The following is a 22441-nucleotide window of genomic DNA, read 5'->3' as shown; positions in this document are numbered from 1 at the left end:
TCCATCTCTACTAAAAATTCAAAAAATTAGCCGGGCGTGGTGGCAGGCGCCTGTAGTCCCAGCCACTCGGGAGGCTGAGGCAGAAGAATGGCATGAACTTGGGAGATGGCGCTTCCAGTGAGCTGAGATCGCACCACTGCACTCCAGCCTGGGTGACAGAGCGAGACTCCGTCTCAAAAAAAAAAAAAAAAAAAAAAAAGAATCAATAAAATTGATAAGGCTTTAACTAGTTTGACTAAGGAAAAAAAGAGAGGAAAGTCAAATAACTAAAATCAGAAATGACCGAGATATTACTATCTATTTTACAGAAATAAGGATTATGAAAGTACTACGCACAAAAAATTAGATAAACTATAAAAATGAATGAATTCCTAGAAATACACAACATACTAAGACTGAATCTTGATAAAACAGATTCTCTGAACATACCTATAACCATTAAGGAAACTGAATCAGTAATCAAAAAATCCTAAAAATCACAACAAAAAAAGCCTAGGACCAAATGGTTTTACTGGCGAATTCTACCAAACATTTAAAACAAGAATTAACACCAATCCGCCTCAAACTCTTCCAAAAAATTGAAGAGAAGGGAACACTTCCAAACTCATCCTGTCAGGCAGACATTACTCTGATACCAAAGCCTGACAGAGACTACAAGAAAGCTACAGACCAATATCCTTAATGAATATTGACGCAAAAATCCTCAACAAAATACTAGCAAACAAAATTCAATAGCATCTTAAAAGGAATATATAATATAACCCAATAGTATTTATTTCCAGAATACAAGAATGATTCAACATACAAAAAAATCAACATAATATTCCACGTTAACAAAATGAAGGAAAAAAACACAATCATCTCAATGCAGAAAAGGATTTGAAAAAGTTCAGAACATTTTCATGATTAAAAAACACTCAAAAAAAAAAAAAAGCAAATAAAAGGAAACTACCTCAACACAATAAAGGTCATGTATAAACAGCCCACAGCTAACATTCTCAATACTGAAAGGCTGAAATATTTTCTCTAAGATCAGGAACAAGATAAAGATGTCCACGTTTGTCACTCACTGGAAGACCTATCCATAGCAATTTGGCATTAAAAAGAAATAAAAGGTATCCAAAATGGGAAGGAAAAAGTAAAAGTATCTCTGTTCGCAGATGGCATGAATTTATATGTAGAAAAACCTAAATATTCCACCAAACTGTTAGAATTAAGGAATGTTTCTTGATATAAAAATCAACACCAAAAAATCAGTATCTATAAACTAACATAGAACAATACAAAAAAGAAATAAGAAAACAATTCTATTTACAACAGCAACACAAATAATAAAAGTGTTAAGGAGTAAACTTAACCAAGGAAACTAATGATGCATACAGTGAAGGCCATAAAATGTTGCTGAAAGATAGTAAAGAAAGAAAGAAATGTTAAGACATCCCATGTTCATGGATTGGGACACTTAATACTGTTAAAATGTCAATACTACCAGTACCCTAAACAATCTATAAATTATTTGCAATCCATATCAGAATCCTGGAAAAATCCAACACTTATATCCACATCAACTCTCAAGGAATCCTAAATATCTAAAACAATCTTGAAAAAGGGGAAGAAGCTTACAAGTCTCACACTTTCTGATTTTAAAACTTACTAAAAGCCACATTAATCAAAACAGTGTGGTACAGACACATAGAGCTGTGGTACAGAACAGAAAGCTCAAAAATAAGATCTCACATATATAGTCAAATAATTGTCTTCAAGGATGCCAAGGATATTCAATTTGAAAAGGACAGTATTTTCAACAACTTTTCAACAAAAGTTGAAATCCACAACATCCACAAGCAAAAGAATGAAACTAGAACCTTATATCATGTTCAAAAATTAACTCAAAACGGATCTAAGAGCTAAATGTAAAACCTGAAACTATAAAACTTAGAATAAAGCATAGGGGAAAGTTCTACAACACCGCATTTTGCAATGATTTCTTGGATGTGACACCAAAAGCATAGGCAACAAAAGAAAAAAAAATAGGTGAATTGGACTTCATCAAATGTTAAAACTTTTATTCCTCACATGACACGATATACGATGAACAGGCAACACAGAAGAGTCAGGGTGGCCAAGCAGACACAGAGTCAGCAAAAAGACCAGCACACTCTGAGCAGATCTTTGGAAGGAAGGCACCGAGAGCGGACAGAAGGAGGATGCAGATACTGGGCTGAAGGAGAAGAAAGTTGGGAACCCTACAGGGACTTCCCCGAGCACCATGACTCATTCTGACCCCAAATGCTCCTGGGGAAAGGATGAGTTAAACAGGCATGGAGTAGCCTATTCTTGCCATGGACCTCTAGAATCCTAGCTGAAGGAGGCTCCATGACTCCCACAGACATTTGAGGTTGCAAAGACAGCTGCTTGGGAACTTGGCAGAAACAGGACTCCAGTCTGCATGGAGCCCAGAGGGCCTGGTGTGAGAATGGCTGCAGTGGAGCATGGCCAGGAATGTCCATCTCCCAAAGCTCACCACACACCTCTAGGTAGCTTTGGTCTTTGTTGACTATTGGACTTGGACAGAACAGGACTATCTTGCCCATGGGACAGGGCTTGTCTGATTTGAGTGCCCCCCGCCCCCCATCCCTGGCTGCCGGTCTGTTCCACAGTCCCTCCCTGGACACATCTAATTGGAACATATGCTGATGCCCAACCACAGCACTTCCCGGCAGCCACCACTATAGCTCCTTTGCTGGCAAGCCCCAGCTAACCATCAGAAAGTACTTGCACATGGGCCTCCATCAGCATGCGCCCACCCACAGTTTCCCCCCACTGTTTTGCCAGGACACAGTCACCCACAGCCTCCCCCCACAGCTTTTCCAAAGCATGTGCAGGCCTCACACCCCACTGCCACTGCCCCAACCAAGCACTTTTGCCGGCCCCACCATCAGAGTGTTGCTGCCCAGCAGACCAGGAACACCTTGGCCCCACAAGTGCAAGAGGTGCTTAACCTCGAGGGGACAGAGAACAAAGCCATGTGCCTAGTCCTAACACACCAGGGTTATAGCATGCAAGCCAGGAGTGCTGAGCTGAGCCTTGGCACCCAGAAATCATCAAGAAACTATGCCAGTCAACTAAACTCAATTTACATTACAGTCAAACCCTCAGGGCATCCAAGAACATAAAAGCAAAAAGCCTCATCCAAAGGATAGCAACTGGAGAGATTAAAGGAACATCAGCCCACAGAGATGAAAAAGAACTAGGGCAAGAACTCTAGTACCTCTATAAGCCTGAGTGTCTTCTTACCTTAAAATGACTGCAGTAGCTCCCCAGCAATGGTTCTTATTTTATTTATTTACTTTTTTAAAGACAGAGTTTTGCTCTGTCGCCTAGGCTGGAGTACAGTGGCACAATTGCGGCTCACTGCAACCTCCACCTTCCAGGTTCAAGTGATTCTCCTGCCTCAGCTTCCTGGGTAACTGGGATTACAGGTGCCCACCACCACACCCAGCTAATTTCTATATTTTAATTAGAGACGGGGTTTCACCATGTTGGCCAGGCTGGTCTTGAACGCCTGACCTCAAGTGATCCACCCGCCTCAGCCTACCAAACTGCTTGGATTACAGGTGTGAGCCACTGCACCCAGCCTAGCAATGGTTCTTAACCAGACTGAAATGATGGGCATAAAATTCAGAAGATACTGAAATTCAGGAGAAACCCAATCTAAGGAATTTAAGGAATCCAGTAAAATGAGTCAAGAGCTGAAAAACGAAAGTCATTTTAAGAAACAACCAAACTGATCTGACAGCGCTAAAAAACCCACTACAAGAACTTCACAATATCATTGGAAGTGTTAACAGCAGAACCGATTAAGCTGAGGAAGGAATCTCAAGAACTTGAAGACTGGTTCTCCAAGTAAGACAAAAATAAGGGAAAAATAACTTTTTAATGGAAAAAATCTCCCAAAAACATGAGATTATGTGAAAAGATCAAATCTATAACTCACTGTTGTCCCTGAAAGAGAAGAAGAGAAAACAAGCAACTTGGAAAACATATTTGAGGATACTGTCCACAAAAATTTCCCCATCCTAGCTAGAGAGGTTGACATGAAAATTCAGGAAATTCATAGAAACCCTGCAAGATACTATGCAAGATGACCATCCCCAAGACACATAATCATCAGATTCTCCAAGGTCAATGTGAAAGAAAAAATATTAAAAGGAGCTAGAGATAAGAGGCAGGTCTACTACAAAGGGAACCCCATCAGGCTAACATCAGACCCTTCAGCAGAAATCCTACAAGCCAGAAGAGATTGGGGACCTAATTCAGCATCCTTAAAGCAAAGAAATTCCAACCAAAATATCATATCCAACCAAACTAAGCTTCATAAGTGAAGGAGAAATAAAATCCTTTTCAGACAAGTAAATGCTAAGTAAACTCACTGCCACCAGACTTGCCTTTTAAGAGGTCCTTAAGGGAGTGCTAACCATGGAAATGAAAGACCGTTACTGGCCACCACAGAAACACACCTAAATACAGAGACCACTAACCCTATAAAGCAACTATACAATCAAGTCTACATAATGACCAGCTAACAACACGATGACAGGATGAAATCTGCACATGCCAATATTCATCTTGAATGTAAACAGGCTAAACATCCCACTTCAAAGGCACAGAACGACAATTCATATAAAGAACCAAGAACCAACTGTATGTTGTCTTTATGAAACACATTTCATACGCAATGCCACCCACAGGCTCAAAGTAAAGGAATAAGAAAGATTTATCAAGCTAATGGAAAACAAAAAAGAGCAGGTATGGGTAACTTATTTCAGACAAAACAGACTTGAAACCAACAACAATCATAAAGGACAAAGAAGGGCGTTACAAAATGATAAAAGGTTCAATTCAACAAGAAGACTTAACTAACCTAAATATGTATATACCCAACACTAGAGCATCTAGATTCATAAAACAAGCTCTCAGAGACCTACGGAGACTTATACAACCACAAAATAAAAGTGGGAGACTTCAATAATCCACTGACAGTATTAAACAGACTTCAAGTCAACACTTCACCAAATGGACATGAGTGCTACAGAACACCTCACCCAACAAAAACAGAATATACATCATTCTCACATGCACATGGCACCTATCTAAAATTAACCACATGCTCAACCATAAAGCAATTCTCAACAAATTAAAAATCCCACAATCATACCATCATACCAACCATGTTCTCAAGATGACAGTGTAATAAAAATAGATATCAATACCAAGAAGATCTCTCAAAACCATACAATTCCATGGAAATTAAATTGCTCCTGAATGACTTTTGGGTAAACAATGGAATCCTAATTTCGCTGAAATCAAGAAATTCTTTGGGCCAGGCACGGTGGCTCATGCCTGTAATCCCAGTACTTTGCAAGGCTTAGGTGCGGGGATCGCTTGAGCCCAGGAGTTCAGACCAGCCTGGTCAACATGGTGAAACATTGGCTCTGCAAAACACACACAAAAAAATTAGCCAGGTGTGGGAGTGCACACCTGTAGTCCCAGCTACTCAGGAGGCTGAGAGGTGGGAGGACTGCTTGAGCCTGGAAGGTTGAGGCTGCAGTGAGCCGTGTTCATGCCACTCCACTCCAGCCTTGGCAACAGGGCAAGACCCTGGCTCAAAAAAAAAAACAAAAAAACACAAAGGAATTATTTGAAACTAATGAAAACAAAGATACAATATACCAGAATCTCTGGGACACAGCTAACATAGTCTTAAGAGGAAAGTTTATAGTGCTAAATGCCCACATCAAAATGTTAGAAAGATTTAAAGTTAACAACTAACATCAAGCCTAAAGGAACTAAAAAATGAGCAAACCCCAAAAAAACCCCAAAGCTAGCCACAGAAAAGAAATAACCAAAATTAGAGTTGAACTGAACAAAAAAAATACAAAAGTTCCTTGAAAGAATACATAAGATAGATTGCCAGCCTGACTAACAAAGAAAAAACAGAGAGAGAGGAGATCCAAATAAACACAATTAGAAATGGCAAAGGGGACATTACCACTGACCCAGAGAAATACAAAAAAAATCCTTAAAGGCTTTTATGAACATCTCTATGCACACAAACTAGAAAATCTACAAGAAATGGATGAATTCCTGGAAACATACAACTTCCCAAGATTGAACCAGGAAGAAACTGAATAGCTGAACAGACCAAGAATGAGTTCTGAAATTGTATAAAATGTCTACCAACCAGAAAAAGCCCTGGACCAGACGGATTCATAACCAAATTCTATCGGACATATAAAGAAGAGCTGGTACCAATCCTATTGAAACTATTCCAAAAAATCGAGAAGGCCCTCTCTAATTAATTTTATTTTATGAGGCCAGCATCATTCTGATAACAAAACCTGGCAGAGACATAACGAAAACAGGACACTTCAGGCCAATATCCCTGATTAACACAAACGCACAAATGCAAAAATCTTCAACAAAACAGTAAACCAAATCCAGCATCTACCATGATCAAGTAGACTTTATTCCTGGTATGCAAAGTTGGTTCAATATACACAAATCAATAAGTGTGATTCATTATAAACAGAACAACAAAAACCACATGATCATCTTGATAGATTCAGGAAAGACTTTTGATAAAATTCAACATCCCTTCATGTTAAAAACCCTCAAAAGACTAAGCATCAAAGGAATATATCTGGAAATAATAAGAGCCATCTATGAAAAACCCACAGCTAACATCACACTGAATGGGCAAAAGTTGGAAGCATTCCCCTTGAGAACCAGGACAACATAATGATCCCTACTTACTCCTATTCAACATAGTTCTGGAAGTCCTAGCCAGAGCAATCAGGAAAGAGAAAGAAATAAAAGGCATCCAAATAGGAAAAGAGGAAGTCAAATCATCCCTGTTTGCAGACGATATGATTTTATACCTAGAAAACTCCACAGTCTCTGCCCATAGGTTCCTAGAACTAATAACTTCAGCCAAGTTTCAGGATACAAAATCAATGTACAAAAATCAGTAGTATTTCCATATACCAATAACATCCAAGCTGAAAGCCAAATCAAGAATTCAATCCCATTCACAATAGCCACAAAAAGAATAAAATGCCTAGGAATTGAGCTAACCAGAGAGGTAAAAGATCTCTACAATGAGAATTACAAAACACTGCTCAAAGAAATCAGAGACAACACAAACAAATGGAAAAACATTCCATTTACATAGACAGGAAGAATCAAAATTGTTAAAATGTCCATACTGCCCAAAGCAATTTACAGATTCAGTGCTATTCCTATCAAACTGCCAATGTTATTTCTCACAGAATTAGAAAAAACTATTTTAAAAATCATATGGGCCCAAAAAAAGAGCTTGAATAGCCAAAGCAACCCTAAACAAAAAGAACAAAGCCTGAGGCATCACACTACCTGACTTCAAACTATACTACAAGGCTACAATAACCAAAACAACATGGCACTGATAAAAAACAGAAATGTAGACCAATGGAACATGTTAGAGAACCCAGAAATAAAGTCAGACACCTACAACCATCTAATTTTAACAAAACTGACAAGCAATGAGAAAAGGACTCCCTATTCAATAAATGGTGTGGGGATAACGGCCAGCCATATGCAGAAGACTGAAACTGGATCCTGCCTTTCACCATATACAAAAATCAACTCAAGACAGGTTAAAGACTTAAATGTAACCTAAAACTATAAAAACCCTAGAAGAAAACTTAGGGAATACCACGCTGGACATAAGCCCTGGCAAAGATTTCATGATGAAAATCCCAGAACTGCAAAAAAACACAAAATTGGCAAGTGGGACCCAATTAAAACTAAAGAGCTCTTGCACAGAAAATGAAACTGTCCACAGAGTAAACACATGACCTACAAAATGGGAGGAAATATTTGCAAGCTATACATCCAACAAAGGTCTAATTATCCAGAATCGATTAGGAACTTAAATGAACAGGCAAAAAACAACCCCATTTAAAAAATGGGCAATGGACATGAACAGACACCTCTCAAAAGACACACGTGGCCAAGAAACACGGCAAAAAAAAAAAAAAAAAACTCAACATCACTAATCATTAGAGGAAAGCAAATGAAAAGCAATGAGATACCATCCTACACCAGTCAGAATGGCTATTACTAAAAAGTCAAAAATAACAGATGCTGATGAGGTTGCAGAGAAAAGGGAACACTTACACACTGCTGGTGGGAATGTAAATTAGTTCAGCCACTTTGGAATGTAGTTTGGAGATTTAAGAACTAAGAACTACCAAAGAATTAAGAACTACCATTATAACCAGCAATCCCATTACTGGGTATATACCCAAAGGACTGTAAACTGTCCTACCATAAGGACACATGCATGCGTATGTTCATCACAGCACTACCTCACAATAGCAAAGACATAGAATCAAAATAAATGTCTGTCAACAATGGACTGGATAAAGAAAACGCAGTATATATTCACGATGGACTACCACACAGCCATAAAAAGGAACAAAATTATGTCCTTTGCAGCAACATGGATGCCACTGGAGACCATTATCCTAAGCGAGTTATCACAGGAAAAGAAAACCAAATATCGCATATTCTCACTTACAAGAGGGTGTTAAACCTTGAAGTACTGTGTTAGTCCATTGTTGTGTTGCTATAAAGAAATACCTGAGCCTGGGTAATTTACAAAGAAAAGAGGTTTAACTGGCTCATGGTTCTGCAAGCTGTACAGGAAGCATGGCACCAGCATCTATCTGCCCAGATGCTGGGGAGGACGCAGGAAGCTTTCAATCATGACAGAAGGCAAAAGGGGGGCCAGAATGTCACATGGCCACAGCAGGAGCAAGAGGGGGAGTGCACAGGGAGGTGTCACACACTTAACCAGATCTTGCAAGAACTACTGCAAGGACAGCACCAAGCCATGAAAGATCCACTCCCATGACCCAACCGTCTCCCACCAGTCCCCACCTCCAACAATGGGGATTACAATTAAATATGAGACTTGGTGGGGACAGGTATTCAAACTCTATCCAGCTCCCACCAGTCCCCACCTCCAACAATGGGGATTACAATTAAATATGAGACTTGGTGGGGACATGTATTCAAATTCTATCCAGCTCCCACCAGTCCCCACCTCCAACAATGGGGATTACAATTAAATATGAGACTTGGTGGGGACATGTATTCAAACTCTATCCAGTACACATGGACACAAGGAAACAACAAACACCGAGGCCTACTTGAGGGTGGAGGGTGTGGGGAGGATGAGGATCAAAAAACTATCTATCGGGTACTATATTCTCTATCTGGGTGACAAAATAATTTATACATCAAACCCTAGTGACACACAATTTACCCACAAAACAAACCTGCACATGTACCCCATGAACCTGAAATAAAAGTTAGCAGGGAAAAAAAAGGAAGAAAAGGTAACACACAAAATGGGAAATATTTGCAAATCATATATCTGATAAGGAGCTAATATCTAATATGTGTGTGTATATATATATACAGTATATATGTATGCATGTTACATATATGTGTATATTACACTGTCTACATATATACATATATACTGCATGTATACATATATACATATATACTGTATACATACATATATGTATATATACCCACTATATAGATACACTATATATACACACACACACTCTGGATATTAGCTCCAGTGTACAGCTGTACAGCTTGCAGAACCATGAGCCAATTAAACCTCTTTTCTTTGTAAATTATATACACACATATGTATACATACATATACTATATATGTATACAGTACATATATAAACATATAAACTCTTACAACTCAAAAAACAACCTGATTAAAAGATGAACAAAGGACTTAAATAGATATTTCTCCAATTAAGATATACAAATGGTCAATAAGCCCATGAAAAGATGTTCAACATTAATAACTAGAGAAATGTAAATGAAAACTACAAGATACCACCTCATATCCATTCGGATAACTACTATCAAAAAAAGAGAAAATACATGTTGGTAAGGATGTGGAGAAATTGCGACCCTTGTACACTGTTGGTAGGAATGTAAAATGGTACAGCCACTATGGAAAGTAGTATGATGGTTCCTCAAAAAAATTGATAATAGAATTATCATGTGATCCAGTAAATCTCCTTCTGGGTATGTAACCCAAAAATCTGACAGCAGAGTTAAGCTCAAAGAAAAATGTCCATGTTCATAACACCATTATTCACAACAACCAAAAGATGGAAGCTGCCCAACTTTTCATCAACAGATGAATGGAGAAACAAAATGCAGTATATACATACAATGGGATACTATTTAGCCTGAAAATTTATGAAATTCTGACATTTACTACAACATGGATGCACCTTGAGGATACACGCTAAGTAAAAGAAACCAGTAACAAATGGCAAACACTGTATAATTCCACTTATACTTCAAGTATTCGAATTCACAGAGATCAAAAGTAGAATGAAGGTTACTGGGGTCTAGGAAGAGGGTGGAATGGGTAGTCACTGCTTAACGGGTATGGTGGTTCAGTTTTGCAAGATGAAGAATTCAGGAGATGAATGGTGGTGATGGTTGCACAACAATGTAAGTGTACCTATTACATGACGTGTACACTTAAAATAGTTAAGACAGGCCGGGAGTGGTGGCTCACACCTGTAATCCCAGCACTTTGGGAGGCCCAGGTGGGCAGATTATGAGGTTAAGAGATCGAGACCATCCCGGCCAACATAGTGAAACACCGTCTCTACTAAAAATACAAAAATTAGCTGGGCAGGGTGGTGTGCGTCTGTAGTCCCAGCTACTCAGGAGGCTGAGGCAGAAGAATTGCTTGAACCCGGGAGGCGGAGGTTGCAGTAACCGGAGATCACGCCACTGCACTCCAGGCTGGGCAACAGAGCGGGACTCCATCTCAAAAATAAAAATAAATAAACATAAATAAAGGAGTTCTTCAGAAAGAAAGAAAATGATTTAAACCAAAAACTCAGATTTACAGGAGCATTAGAGAATTAAGAGATGAAGGTAAATTAAGTCTTTCCTTCCTTATTCTTAAATTAACAGAAAAATGATGTCCAAAATACTAACAGCAGCAATTCACTGGATTATTATAGCTTATGGATAAATGAAAATAATGACAACAATATTCTAATGGGCAGAAGGGAGGAATCTGTATACTCTATTGTAAGACAGAGTATTATGTATACTACCTCCATTTTCCATGAAGTAGTACAGTGGGATTTTTTTGGTTTTGTTTTTTTTTGAGACGGAGTTTCACACTGCGGCCCAGGCTGGAGGGCAGTGGTACAATCTCTGCTCACTGCCTCCCAGTTCAAGCAATTCTCATACCCCAGCCTCCTGAGTAGCTGAGACTACAGGCCCACATTACCATGCCCAGCTAATTTTTTGTATTTCTAGCAGAGACAGGGTTTCACCATGTTGATCAGGCAGGTCTCGAACTTTTTTCTTAAGTGATCCGCTGGCCTCAGTCCCCCAAAGTGCTGGAATTACAGACGTGAGCCACTGTGCCTGACCTATAATGTTATTTGGATGCGGACTTGGAGTAGTTTTAGGTGAACAGCGCAAACTGTAAGACAACCACTTAAACAAATTAAGAAGTATAATTGGTATGCTAAGACAGGAGAAAAAAATTAAATCATATCAAAAGATCAATTAAAACCAGAGACGGCAAAAGAGGAGGGGAAGACTGTTTAAAACGGAAACAAGTAAAACAAACAGAAAACAGCTATAAATATGACACTGTCAAAGGAAAATAAAGTTTTTTCTCTCTACTCTCACATTCAACACAGAACCCTTCTGTAACCAGATGTATGAAGTTTTTCCCTACCATCCCTAAACAGTTCTTGAACAGACACCAACTATAATTCAATTAAATAATGATACTATCTACCTAGAGATAGTGTTATATCCGGCCGGGCGCGGTGGCTCACGCCTGTAATTCCAGCACTTTGGGAGGCCAAGGCGGGTGGTTCACAAGGTCAAGAGATCGAGGCCATCCTGGTCAACGTGGTGAAACTCCATCTCTACCAAAAATACAAAAATTAGCCTGGTGTGGTGGCAGGTGCCTGTAGTCCCAGCTACTCGGCTGAGGCAGGAGAATCACTTGAACCTCAAAGGCGGAGGTTGCAGTGAGCCGAAATTGCACCACTGCACTCCAGCCTGGCAAAAGAGCAAGACTCTGTCTCACAAAAAAAAAAAAAAAAGAAAAAAGAAAAAGAAAAAGACAAAAGAGATACTGTCATAACCCACACGGTAAGGGCTCAGTTCCATAAGACTGCCCCTCACTTCAGATGCCAGTCACAAGCCCCAGGCTGTGATCTGTGCTTCTGACTGACCAGCTATAAATCAGGGTTCGCACAACTTTTTAATTTGGTTTGATAATTTGCTGGGATAACTCACAAAACTCAGGGAAATACTTATATTTTAACAGTTTATCATAAAGGATATTACAAAGGATACAGATAAAGAGATGGACAGGGCAAAGTAAGGTGGTGGAGAGCTTCCATGCCCCCCCTGTTGCGGACTTTGGTATCTGCATAGGTCTCGGAACCAATCCCCTGAAGATACTGAGGGCTAAATGCATACATCATGACCAAATGGGATTTATTCTAGGTATGCAAGGCTAGTTCAACATTCAAAGATCAATCACTGTAATCTATCACACCAACAGGTTAAAGAAGAAAAAAATCCTATAATAGTAATAGATGCAGAAAAAAACATTTGACAAAATCCAGTATTCTTTTGTTTTTGTTGTTTTGAGATGGAGTCTTGCTCTGTCACCTAGGCCGGAGTGCAGTGGCACAATCTCGGCTCACTGCAACCTCCACCTACTGTGTTCGAGCGATTCTCATGCCTCATCCTCCCAAGTAGCTGGGACTACAGGTGCCCGCTACCATACCCAGCTAATGTTTGTATTTTTAGTAGAGACAGGGTCTCACCATGTTGGCAAGGCTGGTCTCGAACTCCTGGCCTCAACTGATCTGGCCACTTCAGCTTCCCAAAGTGCTGAAATTACAGGCATGAGCCACCATGCCCGGCCCCAACATTCTTGAAGGAAAAGAAAACACTCAGCAAAGCAGGAATAGATGTGTATGTATGACAGAAAAAAAAAAAAATTCAGAGTATTTGTTGCCTCTGAAGATAAGGGTAGAAATAGATCAGGGAAGATCAGGAAAAAGACTTTCTGGGGTGATGGTCATGTTCTATATCTTGACTGGGTTTGAGTTACACATGTGTATGTATTTGTCAAAACTCAGTCAATGTACACTTAAGATTTGCATATTTTCTTCTATATACATTTTACCTCAAAAGGAAAAAATAAGCAAATACTAAACTCTAATTAATGATACACATGCTAAAGTATTTAGGAGGAAATGAACTCATCTCTATAACTTACTCTGAAATACATTTAATAATATGAATTGATGCATGGATAGAGAAATGATCGATGGATAGGTATGTGACAAAACGTGTGGTTAAGTATTAATGGTATTCCATTATACGGATATGCCAGTTTATCCAATCACCTGTTGGTGGATACTTGGATTGTTTCCCATTTGGGGCTATTAAAAATAAAGCTGCTATGAACATTTGTGTGCAAATCTTTGCATGAACATATGCTTTCATTTCTCTTGGGTAAACATGCAGAAGTGCAATGGCTTGATAATATGGTAGATGTATGTTTAAAGAAATTGCCAAATTGTTTTCCCAAGTTGTAACATTTTACATCCCCAGGAGAGATATAATAGAGATTTCCAGCTTTTCCACATCCTCACCACCACTTGCTATGGTCAGCAATAAAAAGGAATAAATTATTGATTATACTACTATATGGATGAATCTCAAAATAATTATGCTGAAATAAGCCAGACTGAAAGAATACAAACTGTACAATCCCATTTATACAAGTCTAGAAATCTCAATATGCAGTAACAGAAAGCAAATCAGCAAAAACCTGAGGACAAGAAGGGTAAAAGGGACAAGGAGGGTTAGAAGATGTGGTTTACAAAAAGGCACAAGGAAACTTTAAGGTATGATATATATGTTCATTATCATGTTATGATTGTTACCTGCATGCATATATACACTAAAACTTATCAAATTGTAGACTTTAACATACATTTTACCTGATGTAAATTATACCTCAATAAACCTGTTAATACATAATACTAATGACAGAATCTAGATAATGGGTATATGCAGAGGTACTATAAAATCTCATAACACTTTTCATAATAAAATGTTTCAGAGTCTTTAAAGTTCTATTAAAATATCTTAGAACATAAATACAAAAACAATATGTAAGGAATTAGAATTGGTCATTAACACCAGACTGTAAGAATCATTTGTTTGGCTCCCTAGTGTATTCTGGGCACAGAAGAATGACTCCTTAAAATAAAAAACTGTATCCTAACTGAATCTTCATTTTCCTGTACTGCTTCTGGTATAATGGGGATATGCAGTTAAGTGGCCACTAAACACATGATTCTATTATAAAGGGAAAACTGGGAGATTAACATTTCAAAAACAGAATATGTATGTTAGTTAATAGACAAGAAATCTGAACTTCTAATGTTACATGAAGATGTTAGGCATTATCAAAAAAAATTACAAATTTGTCCAAGTATCATGATTTTGGAGCAAACAAAATAGTGACAAAGGAGGCTAACTTAAGAAGGGGCTACAAAGTACAGGTACTTCCTGTGTTACAAATGATAATTCTATCACACAAGCCACCTTTACTACTGCTTTTGTCTATTTAAAATTCTAATATTTTTCTCCTTAATGTTCTCTTAAAATGTACCCAACTGTGCATCACAGTCCCCAGTGTCGTTTGTTTAAAAAAAGATTCTGATGTCCTATTCCAGATACATAATTTATAATCTCTGGGGGCAGGTTCAAAAATTAGTATTCATAACAAGCACCTATGGCTGATTCTGATGCAGCCTAGCTCTTAAAGAAAATATGTGACATGGCCAGACGCTGTGGCTAACACCTGTAATCCCAGCACTCTGGGAGGTCAAGGCGGGCAGAACACTTGAGGTCAGGCATTCGAGACCAGCCTGGTTGACATGGTGAAACCCCGTCCCTACTAAAAATACGAAAATTAGCCATGCATGGTGGTGGGCACCTTTAATCCCAGCTACTTGGGAGGCTGAGGCAGGAGAATCACTTGAGGCTATGAGACAGAGGTTGTAGTGAGCCGAGATCACATCACTGCACTCCCACCTGGGTGACAGAACGAGACTCCGTCTCAAATAAAATAAAAAAAAAGAAAAAGAAAAAGAAAACATGTGAAATGCTACGTTGCTTGAGAAAGGTGGGAGGATAAATTTCAGATGAGTCTATGAAATATTACCACCTCTCTAGATGATATATGGGAAGGAAGAATTATAAATAGAAGTGTATAAAAAGTATACCTTACCCACATCAAAATTTGCCAAGAGTTAGTCCTGGAATGAAGCTCAATTCCTTTTTCCTTCCCTGTCAGACAGATTCTTCTAGCAGTGAGTCTACTTACTATATTGAACCCAGTACCGCAGCACTCTTCTGCTGCATTATAGTTAAATGCAGGTTTTTGGAAAACTCATAATTCATATATAAGAATGCTTCCATGCGAAAATGCATTCTGATTTCCAAAGAATCCATCTCAGCAACAAATTTTCAGATCACCATCCATTATTAGTAATGACTGAATACTAATTGATATTATTATACTAACACGCTAATATTGAAATTTGCTGGATTATTACACAGAAGCCTAGCAAAAGCACACATTTACAACTACCAATAGGTCCTTTGTGTTAGACCATAAAATATTATCTTAAAATTTTCCTATGCAGCATCTAGTTTCTGTCTTTTTATTTTTATTTTATTTTATTTTATTTTATTTTTTGAGGCAGGGTCTCGCTCTGTCACCCAGGCTAGAAGGTAGTGGCGCTATCTTAGCTCACTGCAACCTATGTCTCCCAGCTTCAAGCAATTCTCCTTCCTCAATCTCCTGAGTAGCTGGGATTACAGGCGAGCGCCACAGTATCCAGCTAATTTTTGGATCTTATTTTTTTTAGTAGAGGTGAGGTTTCACCACATTGGCCAGGCTGGTCTGAAGTGATCCACCCTCCTCAGTCTCCCAAAGTGCTGGGATTACAGGCATGAGCCGCTACGTCTGGCCATCTAGTTTCTATTACAGAAATTTTCAAACAATGTTTTTTAAAAATCCTCCAAATTTGTCAAATTACTACTTTTGAAATTCTCAAAGAATATTTAAAAAAAAAACTCCAGCTATTATTTAAAGTTTCATCTATCAAAACATAACCAATTTCTACAAATAAAACACTGACATTTTATTTTATTTTGAGACAGAGTCTCGCTGTCTGTTGCCTCGGTTGGAATGCAGTGGCATGATCAGAGCTCACTGTAATCTCAAACTTCTATGCTCAAGCCATCTTCCTGCCTCAGCCTCCCAAAGTGCTGGGATTACAGGAATGAACACCACACCTGGACAATGACTTGTTTTTAATTATTTGATAAAGACTAAAGTTAGAGGGATCATACTACCTGATTTCTAGACTAACTACAAAGACACAGTTATCAAGACAGTGTAGTATTGGTGAAATGACAGACGCATAGATTGTTGAGACAGACTAAATCCACACAGTATTAAGTCTACTGATTTTTTTTTTTTTTTTACAAAATGCAAAGATAATGCAACAGAGAAAGGATCGTCTTTTTTAGCAAGTGGTGCTGAACAATTGGATATTTGCATCCACATGCAAACAAATGAACCTCAACCTTTAACACATATCTTATACCTTGCACAAAAAGAGATCCAAAACCTAAAACTACTTCCATAAGACAACGTAGGAGAACATCTTTGACTTTGGGTTGGGAAAACATTTCTTAGATATGAATACCAAAAGCCATGATTCTTTAACACATATCTTATACCTTGCACAAAAAGAGATCCAAAACCTAAAACTACTTCCATAAGACAACGTAGGAGAACATCTTTGACTTTGGGTTGGGAAAACATTTCTTAGATATGAATACCAAAAGCCATGATTCATAAAAGAAATGTTTTATAAACTGGGCTTTATCTAAAATTTAAAATGTATGCTCTACAAAAGACAAAATGGGAAAAGACTGAGAAAATATTTTCAAATTACATAGCTGATGAAGAACTGGTATGCTTAATATTTAAAGAACTCTCAAAACTCAACAATAAGAAAACAAACACTTTGGAAAAAGAGTTTGGCTGTTCCTCAAAAGGTTACACAAAGAGTCAGCATATGACCAAGCAATTCCACTTCTAAGTATATATGCAAGAGAATTTAAAACATACATCCACAAAAAAACTTGAACATGAATGTTCAGTGGCATTATTCATAATATCCAAAAGGTGGATGTTTAGGAATAATCTAAATATCCAACAACTGGTGAATATACATAAATTGTGGTCTATGAATACAATGGAATATTATTCAACCAAAGAGCAAATGAAATAGTCATACATCCTTCAGCATGGCGGAACCTTGAAAATACATTAGGTTAAAGAAGCCAGAAACAAAAGGCCATATATTATATAATTCCATTTAAATGAAACGTCCAGAATTACCAAATCCATAAAGACCGAAAGAGGTTAGTGGTTGCCAGAGGTGCAGTAGTAAGAAGTGGGAGGAAATTGGGAGTCACTCCTAATGGGCATGAGGTTTAATTTTGGGGTGCCGAAATGTTCTGGAACGAGAGAATGGTGATGGTTGTACACTTTTGTGACTATACTAAAAAACACTGAATTGTACATATTAAAAGGGTGAAATTTGTGGTATATGAATTACATCTCAATCAAAAACAAAAACAAAAAAACCGTACAACCCAATTTAAAATGACCCTGCAATCCCACTCTTAGGTATTTATCCAAGAGAAATAACAATTATGTTCACACAAACACCTGTACATGAATGTTTATGACAGCTTTATTCATAACCTCCAAAAACTGAAATATCCTTCAACCATCAAACAGATAAATACTTAAAGTTAGGCGGGCGCAGTGGCTCATGCCTGTAATCCCAGCCCTTTAGGAGGCAGCGGCAGGCAGATCGCTTGAGGTCAGGAGTTTGAGACCAGCCTGGCCAACATGGCAAAACCCCGTCTCTACTGAAAATACAAAAATTAGCGGGGCGGGGTGGCACGCCCGTAGTCCCAGCTATCCATGAGGCTGAGGCACGAGAATCACTTGAACCTGAGAGGCGGAGGTTGCAGTGAGCAAAGATTGTGCCACTGCACTCCAGCCTGAGCGACAGAGTGAGACTCTCTCTCAAAACCAAACAAACATACAGTCCATCCACAGAATGAAACACTACTCAAAAATACAGAAATGAAATTCACTAATGTATGCGATAAATGGACGAATTAAACCCAGACCCAAAAGGCTACATACCATATAATTCCATTTATATGCACTCTGGAAAAGATAAAACTAGAGGGATGGGGCTGGGTGCGGTGGCTCACGTCTGTAATCCCAGCACTTTGGGAGGCCGAGGCGGGCGCATCACGAGGTCAGGAGATGGAGACATCCTGGCTAACACAGTAAAACCCAGTCTCTACTAAAAATACAAAAAATTAGCCGGGCATGGTGGCACGCGCCTGTAGTCCCAGCTACTCGGGAGGCTGAGACACGAGAATTGCTTGAACCCGAGAGGTGGAGGTTGCAGTGAGCTCAAATCGCGCCACTGCAGCCTGGGCGACAGGGCGAGACTCGTCTCAAAAAACAAAAAAAACAAAAAACAAAAAAAAACAGAGGGATAGAAACGGACGACTGGTTGCCAGGAGGCGGCGTGAGGTCAACTACAAAGGAGCAGCTGAGAGAATTCGGGAGGCTTGATGAAACTTTATGTGTCATTATTGTGGTGGTAGATACATGCCTCTTAGCATTTGTCAAGAACTGTATCACAAGAGTGAATTTTACTGCATGTAAATTTTAAATAAATAAGTTGATTAGTCACACTCTAAACAAACCTCCACCCTGAGTGCAGAAGCAAGGTTCCACTACAGATCAAAGTTCACCTCAAGTATTCTTAAGGCTTCCTTCTGAGGTAGATGGGAGACAAATTTCATTTTCACTGCATAAACAGTCTGCAAGTTTCTCGTACTAATCAAACAGGCTGAGCAGCTATCGCTATGACCCTAGTTTTTGTAGTCCACTCACTCTCCATCATGACACTAGGTCCCCACCGTAGTAACATTCTTTAAAATCAAACTAAATTACCTGTTTACATCATCTCATAAACGACAAGAGTCGAGATAAGCATTTTAGAAGAAGGCTGGAAGTGTGTGCATAGACAAGAATAGTTAAAATTACTTTAAATATATATTTAAACACACTATTCACACACAAAATTAACCCTCACTGTAGCCTGGGAAATTCATTTCATAAAGGAGTCTAATGTCTAGCGGGTGTTTAAAATAAACAAGAGAATAATACAAAAACAGATGGAAACATTAAAAATGAGGCTCTCAGTAAGGCAGAACCCCAAACTAAACGGACACAAGGAAAGCTCGGTCCTTCACCACCTAGGCAGCGTAGGGCCCTGCTCAGTCCGGTCTTTTGCAGGTCTGAGACGTTGCACCGCACGCCTTGGTTTTTCTTTAAAATTCGGCAATTCACTCTGACCCACATATCCTGAAGCCTTGAAAATGTGACACATTCCTGGGTCAGGCTGTTAACTGTAACCACACAAACAACTTTCTGAGTTACTCTACACGTGAGTTTCCTTTTTATTATCGGCCGAACCCAGGCGAGAGAGCCGGCGTCCGGGTCCTACGGCCGGAAGCGGGAGAGCAGAAAGCACCACGGGTCTAGCCGGGAACGGAGGCTGGGGAAGCTAGGAAGCGGGCGTCCCAGGTCACAGCGCCCTGCCTTCACGTGCGAGGCAGCATGCAACACGCGGGGCCTTTCTGGGGCCTCCCTCATAACCCCAGGGGGGCAAAGGACAGGGATGGGACCCAGCCTAGGAGGGCGTCGTCTCGATTCCTCGCCCCGCGCGGCTAAAGCTGGCCCGCGCGGGGCCAAGGGTAGAGAAGGGCCCCTCGCCAGGACTTGAACGCCAGACCCACGGAGCCCACTGCAGGTTCGCTCCGCTCAGAAAATACAAACCTTTTCATTCCGCACTCGTGACCCTCTCCTTCCCCGCAAAATATAAACAACTCGAGGGGGGAGGCCCGGGAACTGCCGCCCGGCTTTACGTAACTTGACCCGGAGGCTGGCGGCGGCAGGTGGCTGCACCCGGCGAGCAAGGTGCTCGAAGCCCCGAGAACGCCGGAGCCCGCTCGGGCAGAGAAATGGCCCGGAGGCAGGAGAGGCCGGGGAGCGGCGGCGGCCTCTTTACCTTTCCAGATGCCCAGAGAGAGCTGGGACGTGTCCAGGTCCACCACATAGTCCCCCAAGAACCGGTTCAATACGTCCACGACCACCGACTCGAAAACCATGCTCCTCAGCCGTGGTGGGCACGGCGGCCGGCCCGTGCGCTCCTCCTCCCGCCGCCTTCCCCACGCCCCTCCCTTGAGGCCGTTCGGTTCACCGGCTCCGGGGCGGCTCCGGCTGCGGCGCCCCCACTGGCCAGACGCGCAGCCCCAGCGCGAGCTCAGCGAGGGACGGAGGCGGCCGCTCTCACGACGCGTGCGCAGGTCTGTGCTCGACTGGAGGCGGAGCGCGGCGCAGACCTGGGCGCGCAGCCCCGAGAAGGAGGAAAGGCGGCTGCGCGGCCGCAGCTCTGGAGGGTGCCCTTTTCGCGCCGAGCACGGCTCCTCTTTCCTGTCGGCCCCGCCTCCTCCCCATTGCCTGGCAACCGGACACCGGCCTGGAGCTACCGGATTTTTCCGACCCCGCCCCCTCCTGCAGATCAGAGTCCCCAACGGCCCCCCGGAACGGGGCGGGTGCGGGGCGGTTACGCCGGACGGGAACGCCCCTCCCCCTAGAAGGTGGTGGCCGCCTCCAAGCGTACGGGAGGGCTCGCCCCTGAGTAAGAGTGGGCAGATCCCAGCCCAGTTGCCGGAGGCTTCCAGGGGGCTGTCCCAGGGAGCATCTCCCCCCATTATTACAGGCTGGGAGGGTCCAGTAAGCCTGGGTGTCTCGGCGCTGTAACCTCCCGCCTGGCCTTTAGGAGGACTTAACTTCCTGCTGCGAGTCGAGGATGGAATTACATAGTCCCTGCCCCGCATCTGAGATGAGCACCCATTTTTAGTCAAGTCTTTTATGCGGAGCCGTCTTTCATTCCAAAGAGTGACACGCTTCCCTGCAGATAAGAGTTAGAGTCAGCCGGTCTGGAAACTGCTGAACACCCTCCAAGAAATACTGGGAGTGCTGGACCCTTGACCCCTAAGCCTCCACCGAACCACTGACCTAAAATAAATTACAATTACAGCTCTTTCGACCCGTTTGGTCTTATTTAGAAGTAATCCCAAAGGCCTGAGGTCACAGAGATGCTAAATGTGAGGTTTAGAGAACTGTAATTAATCATCTTCAGGACCGAAAAAGTGTACATTGAGCGTTTTCTCTTTGCACATTAAAGGAATAATGATTGATTTCTATTAATTCCTGTGTCATTTTACGACTTTTTGTGCATAGTCACCAGATTTTTCAAAATTAAATGTTTAAGGTGTGCCTTTGCAAGTAGAATGCCTGACAAAAACTATAAATTTTGACATGAGTTTATGAATGATTTTCATATAATTTTATATTTGAAGGACCTTTATGAGGTCTCCAACCTCTTAGTCTTAAATATAATGAAACTGAAATGTTAGGGATGTGTGCAAGGTCACACAACCATTGTTCTGTGGAAGAACTGGAACCTGACCCTTCTGATTGGCCGCCACCCCTCCTGCTTCTCTTGCATTCAGCTAACAATCTACTTCAGAACACCTGCACGGAGAAACTAATAGAGGCTAAAATACCTAGGAAAGGGAAGAGCTGTACATAATGAGGCATTTTGCCATCGCGCTATTAATAAGAAGCCAGATACACAGAAGCTGTAAAATTCCACTGTTATATCTAGCACTACAAATTCAAAGTTAAAAGCATTTCCAGAACTCCAAAAATACATCTTAAGTATCTTGCAAACGCTTTCATATTAGTTTTCTACAATCTAGGAAAATTTTATGGAAGTGAGGAAGGGGAAGGGATGTTGCTGAAAAGTTAGAGGTATAAGCATAAAGCAATGAAAAAATTCTGCTGAGGAAGTGTTAGAAATAAGTGGATGCATACTGTAACCGAATTCTTATCTAGTGTTAGATGTACATGAACTTGCTTCGTAAATACTGAAAGACAATATTTTGCATTCAGTCTTTGTATTGCTTAATCCATCTAAGGAAGTTTGTAAGCAAAAATATATTAACATCACCATGTAAA

At 40.6% G+C, this 22441-nt stretch overlaps 1 protein-coding gene across 5 annotated transcripts in view; it reads right to left on the bottom strand.

Annotated features, from left to right (window-relative positions):
- Positions 1-20651, bottom strand: part of VPS13A (vacuolar protein sorting 13 homolog A) — a 243045-nt gene extending 222394 nt beyond the window's left edge. For 4 of the 5 annotated variants that reach the window (XM_005581971.5, XM_065530724.2, XM_005581974.4 and 1 more), the window contains exon 1: positions 20424-20651. In XM_005581971.5, the coding sequence (XP_005582028.4) occupies positions 20424-20523 (100 nt within the window). In that variant the 5' untranslated portion in view covers positions 20524-20651. Of the gene's footprint in view, positions 1-20191 lie in introns of all 5 variants that reach the window. The other variant, XM_065530725.2, reaches the window with a different exon arrangement.
- Between the last annotated feature and the right edge of the window lie 1790 nt (positions 20652-22441).

This window comes from Macaca fascicularis, chromosome 15 (genome assembly GCF_037993035.2).
Source record: "Macaca fascicularis isolate 582-1 chromosome 15, T2T-MFA8v1.1".
NCBI lineage: Eukaryota > Metazoa > Chordata > Mammalia > Primates > Cercopithecidae > Macaca > Macaca fascicularis.
This window is presented reverse-complemented; position numbering and strand designations above follow the sequence as displayed.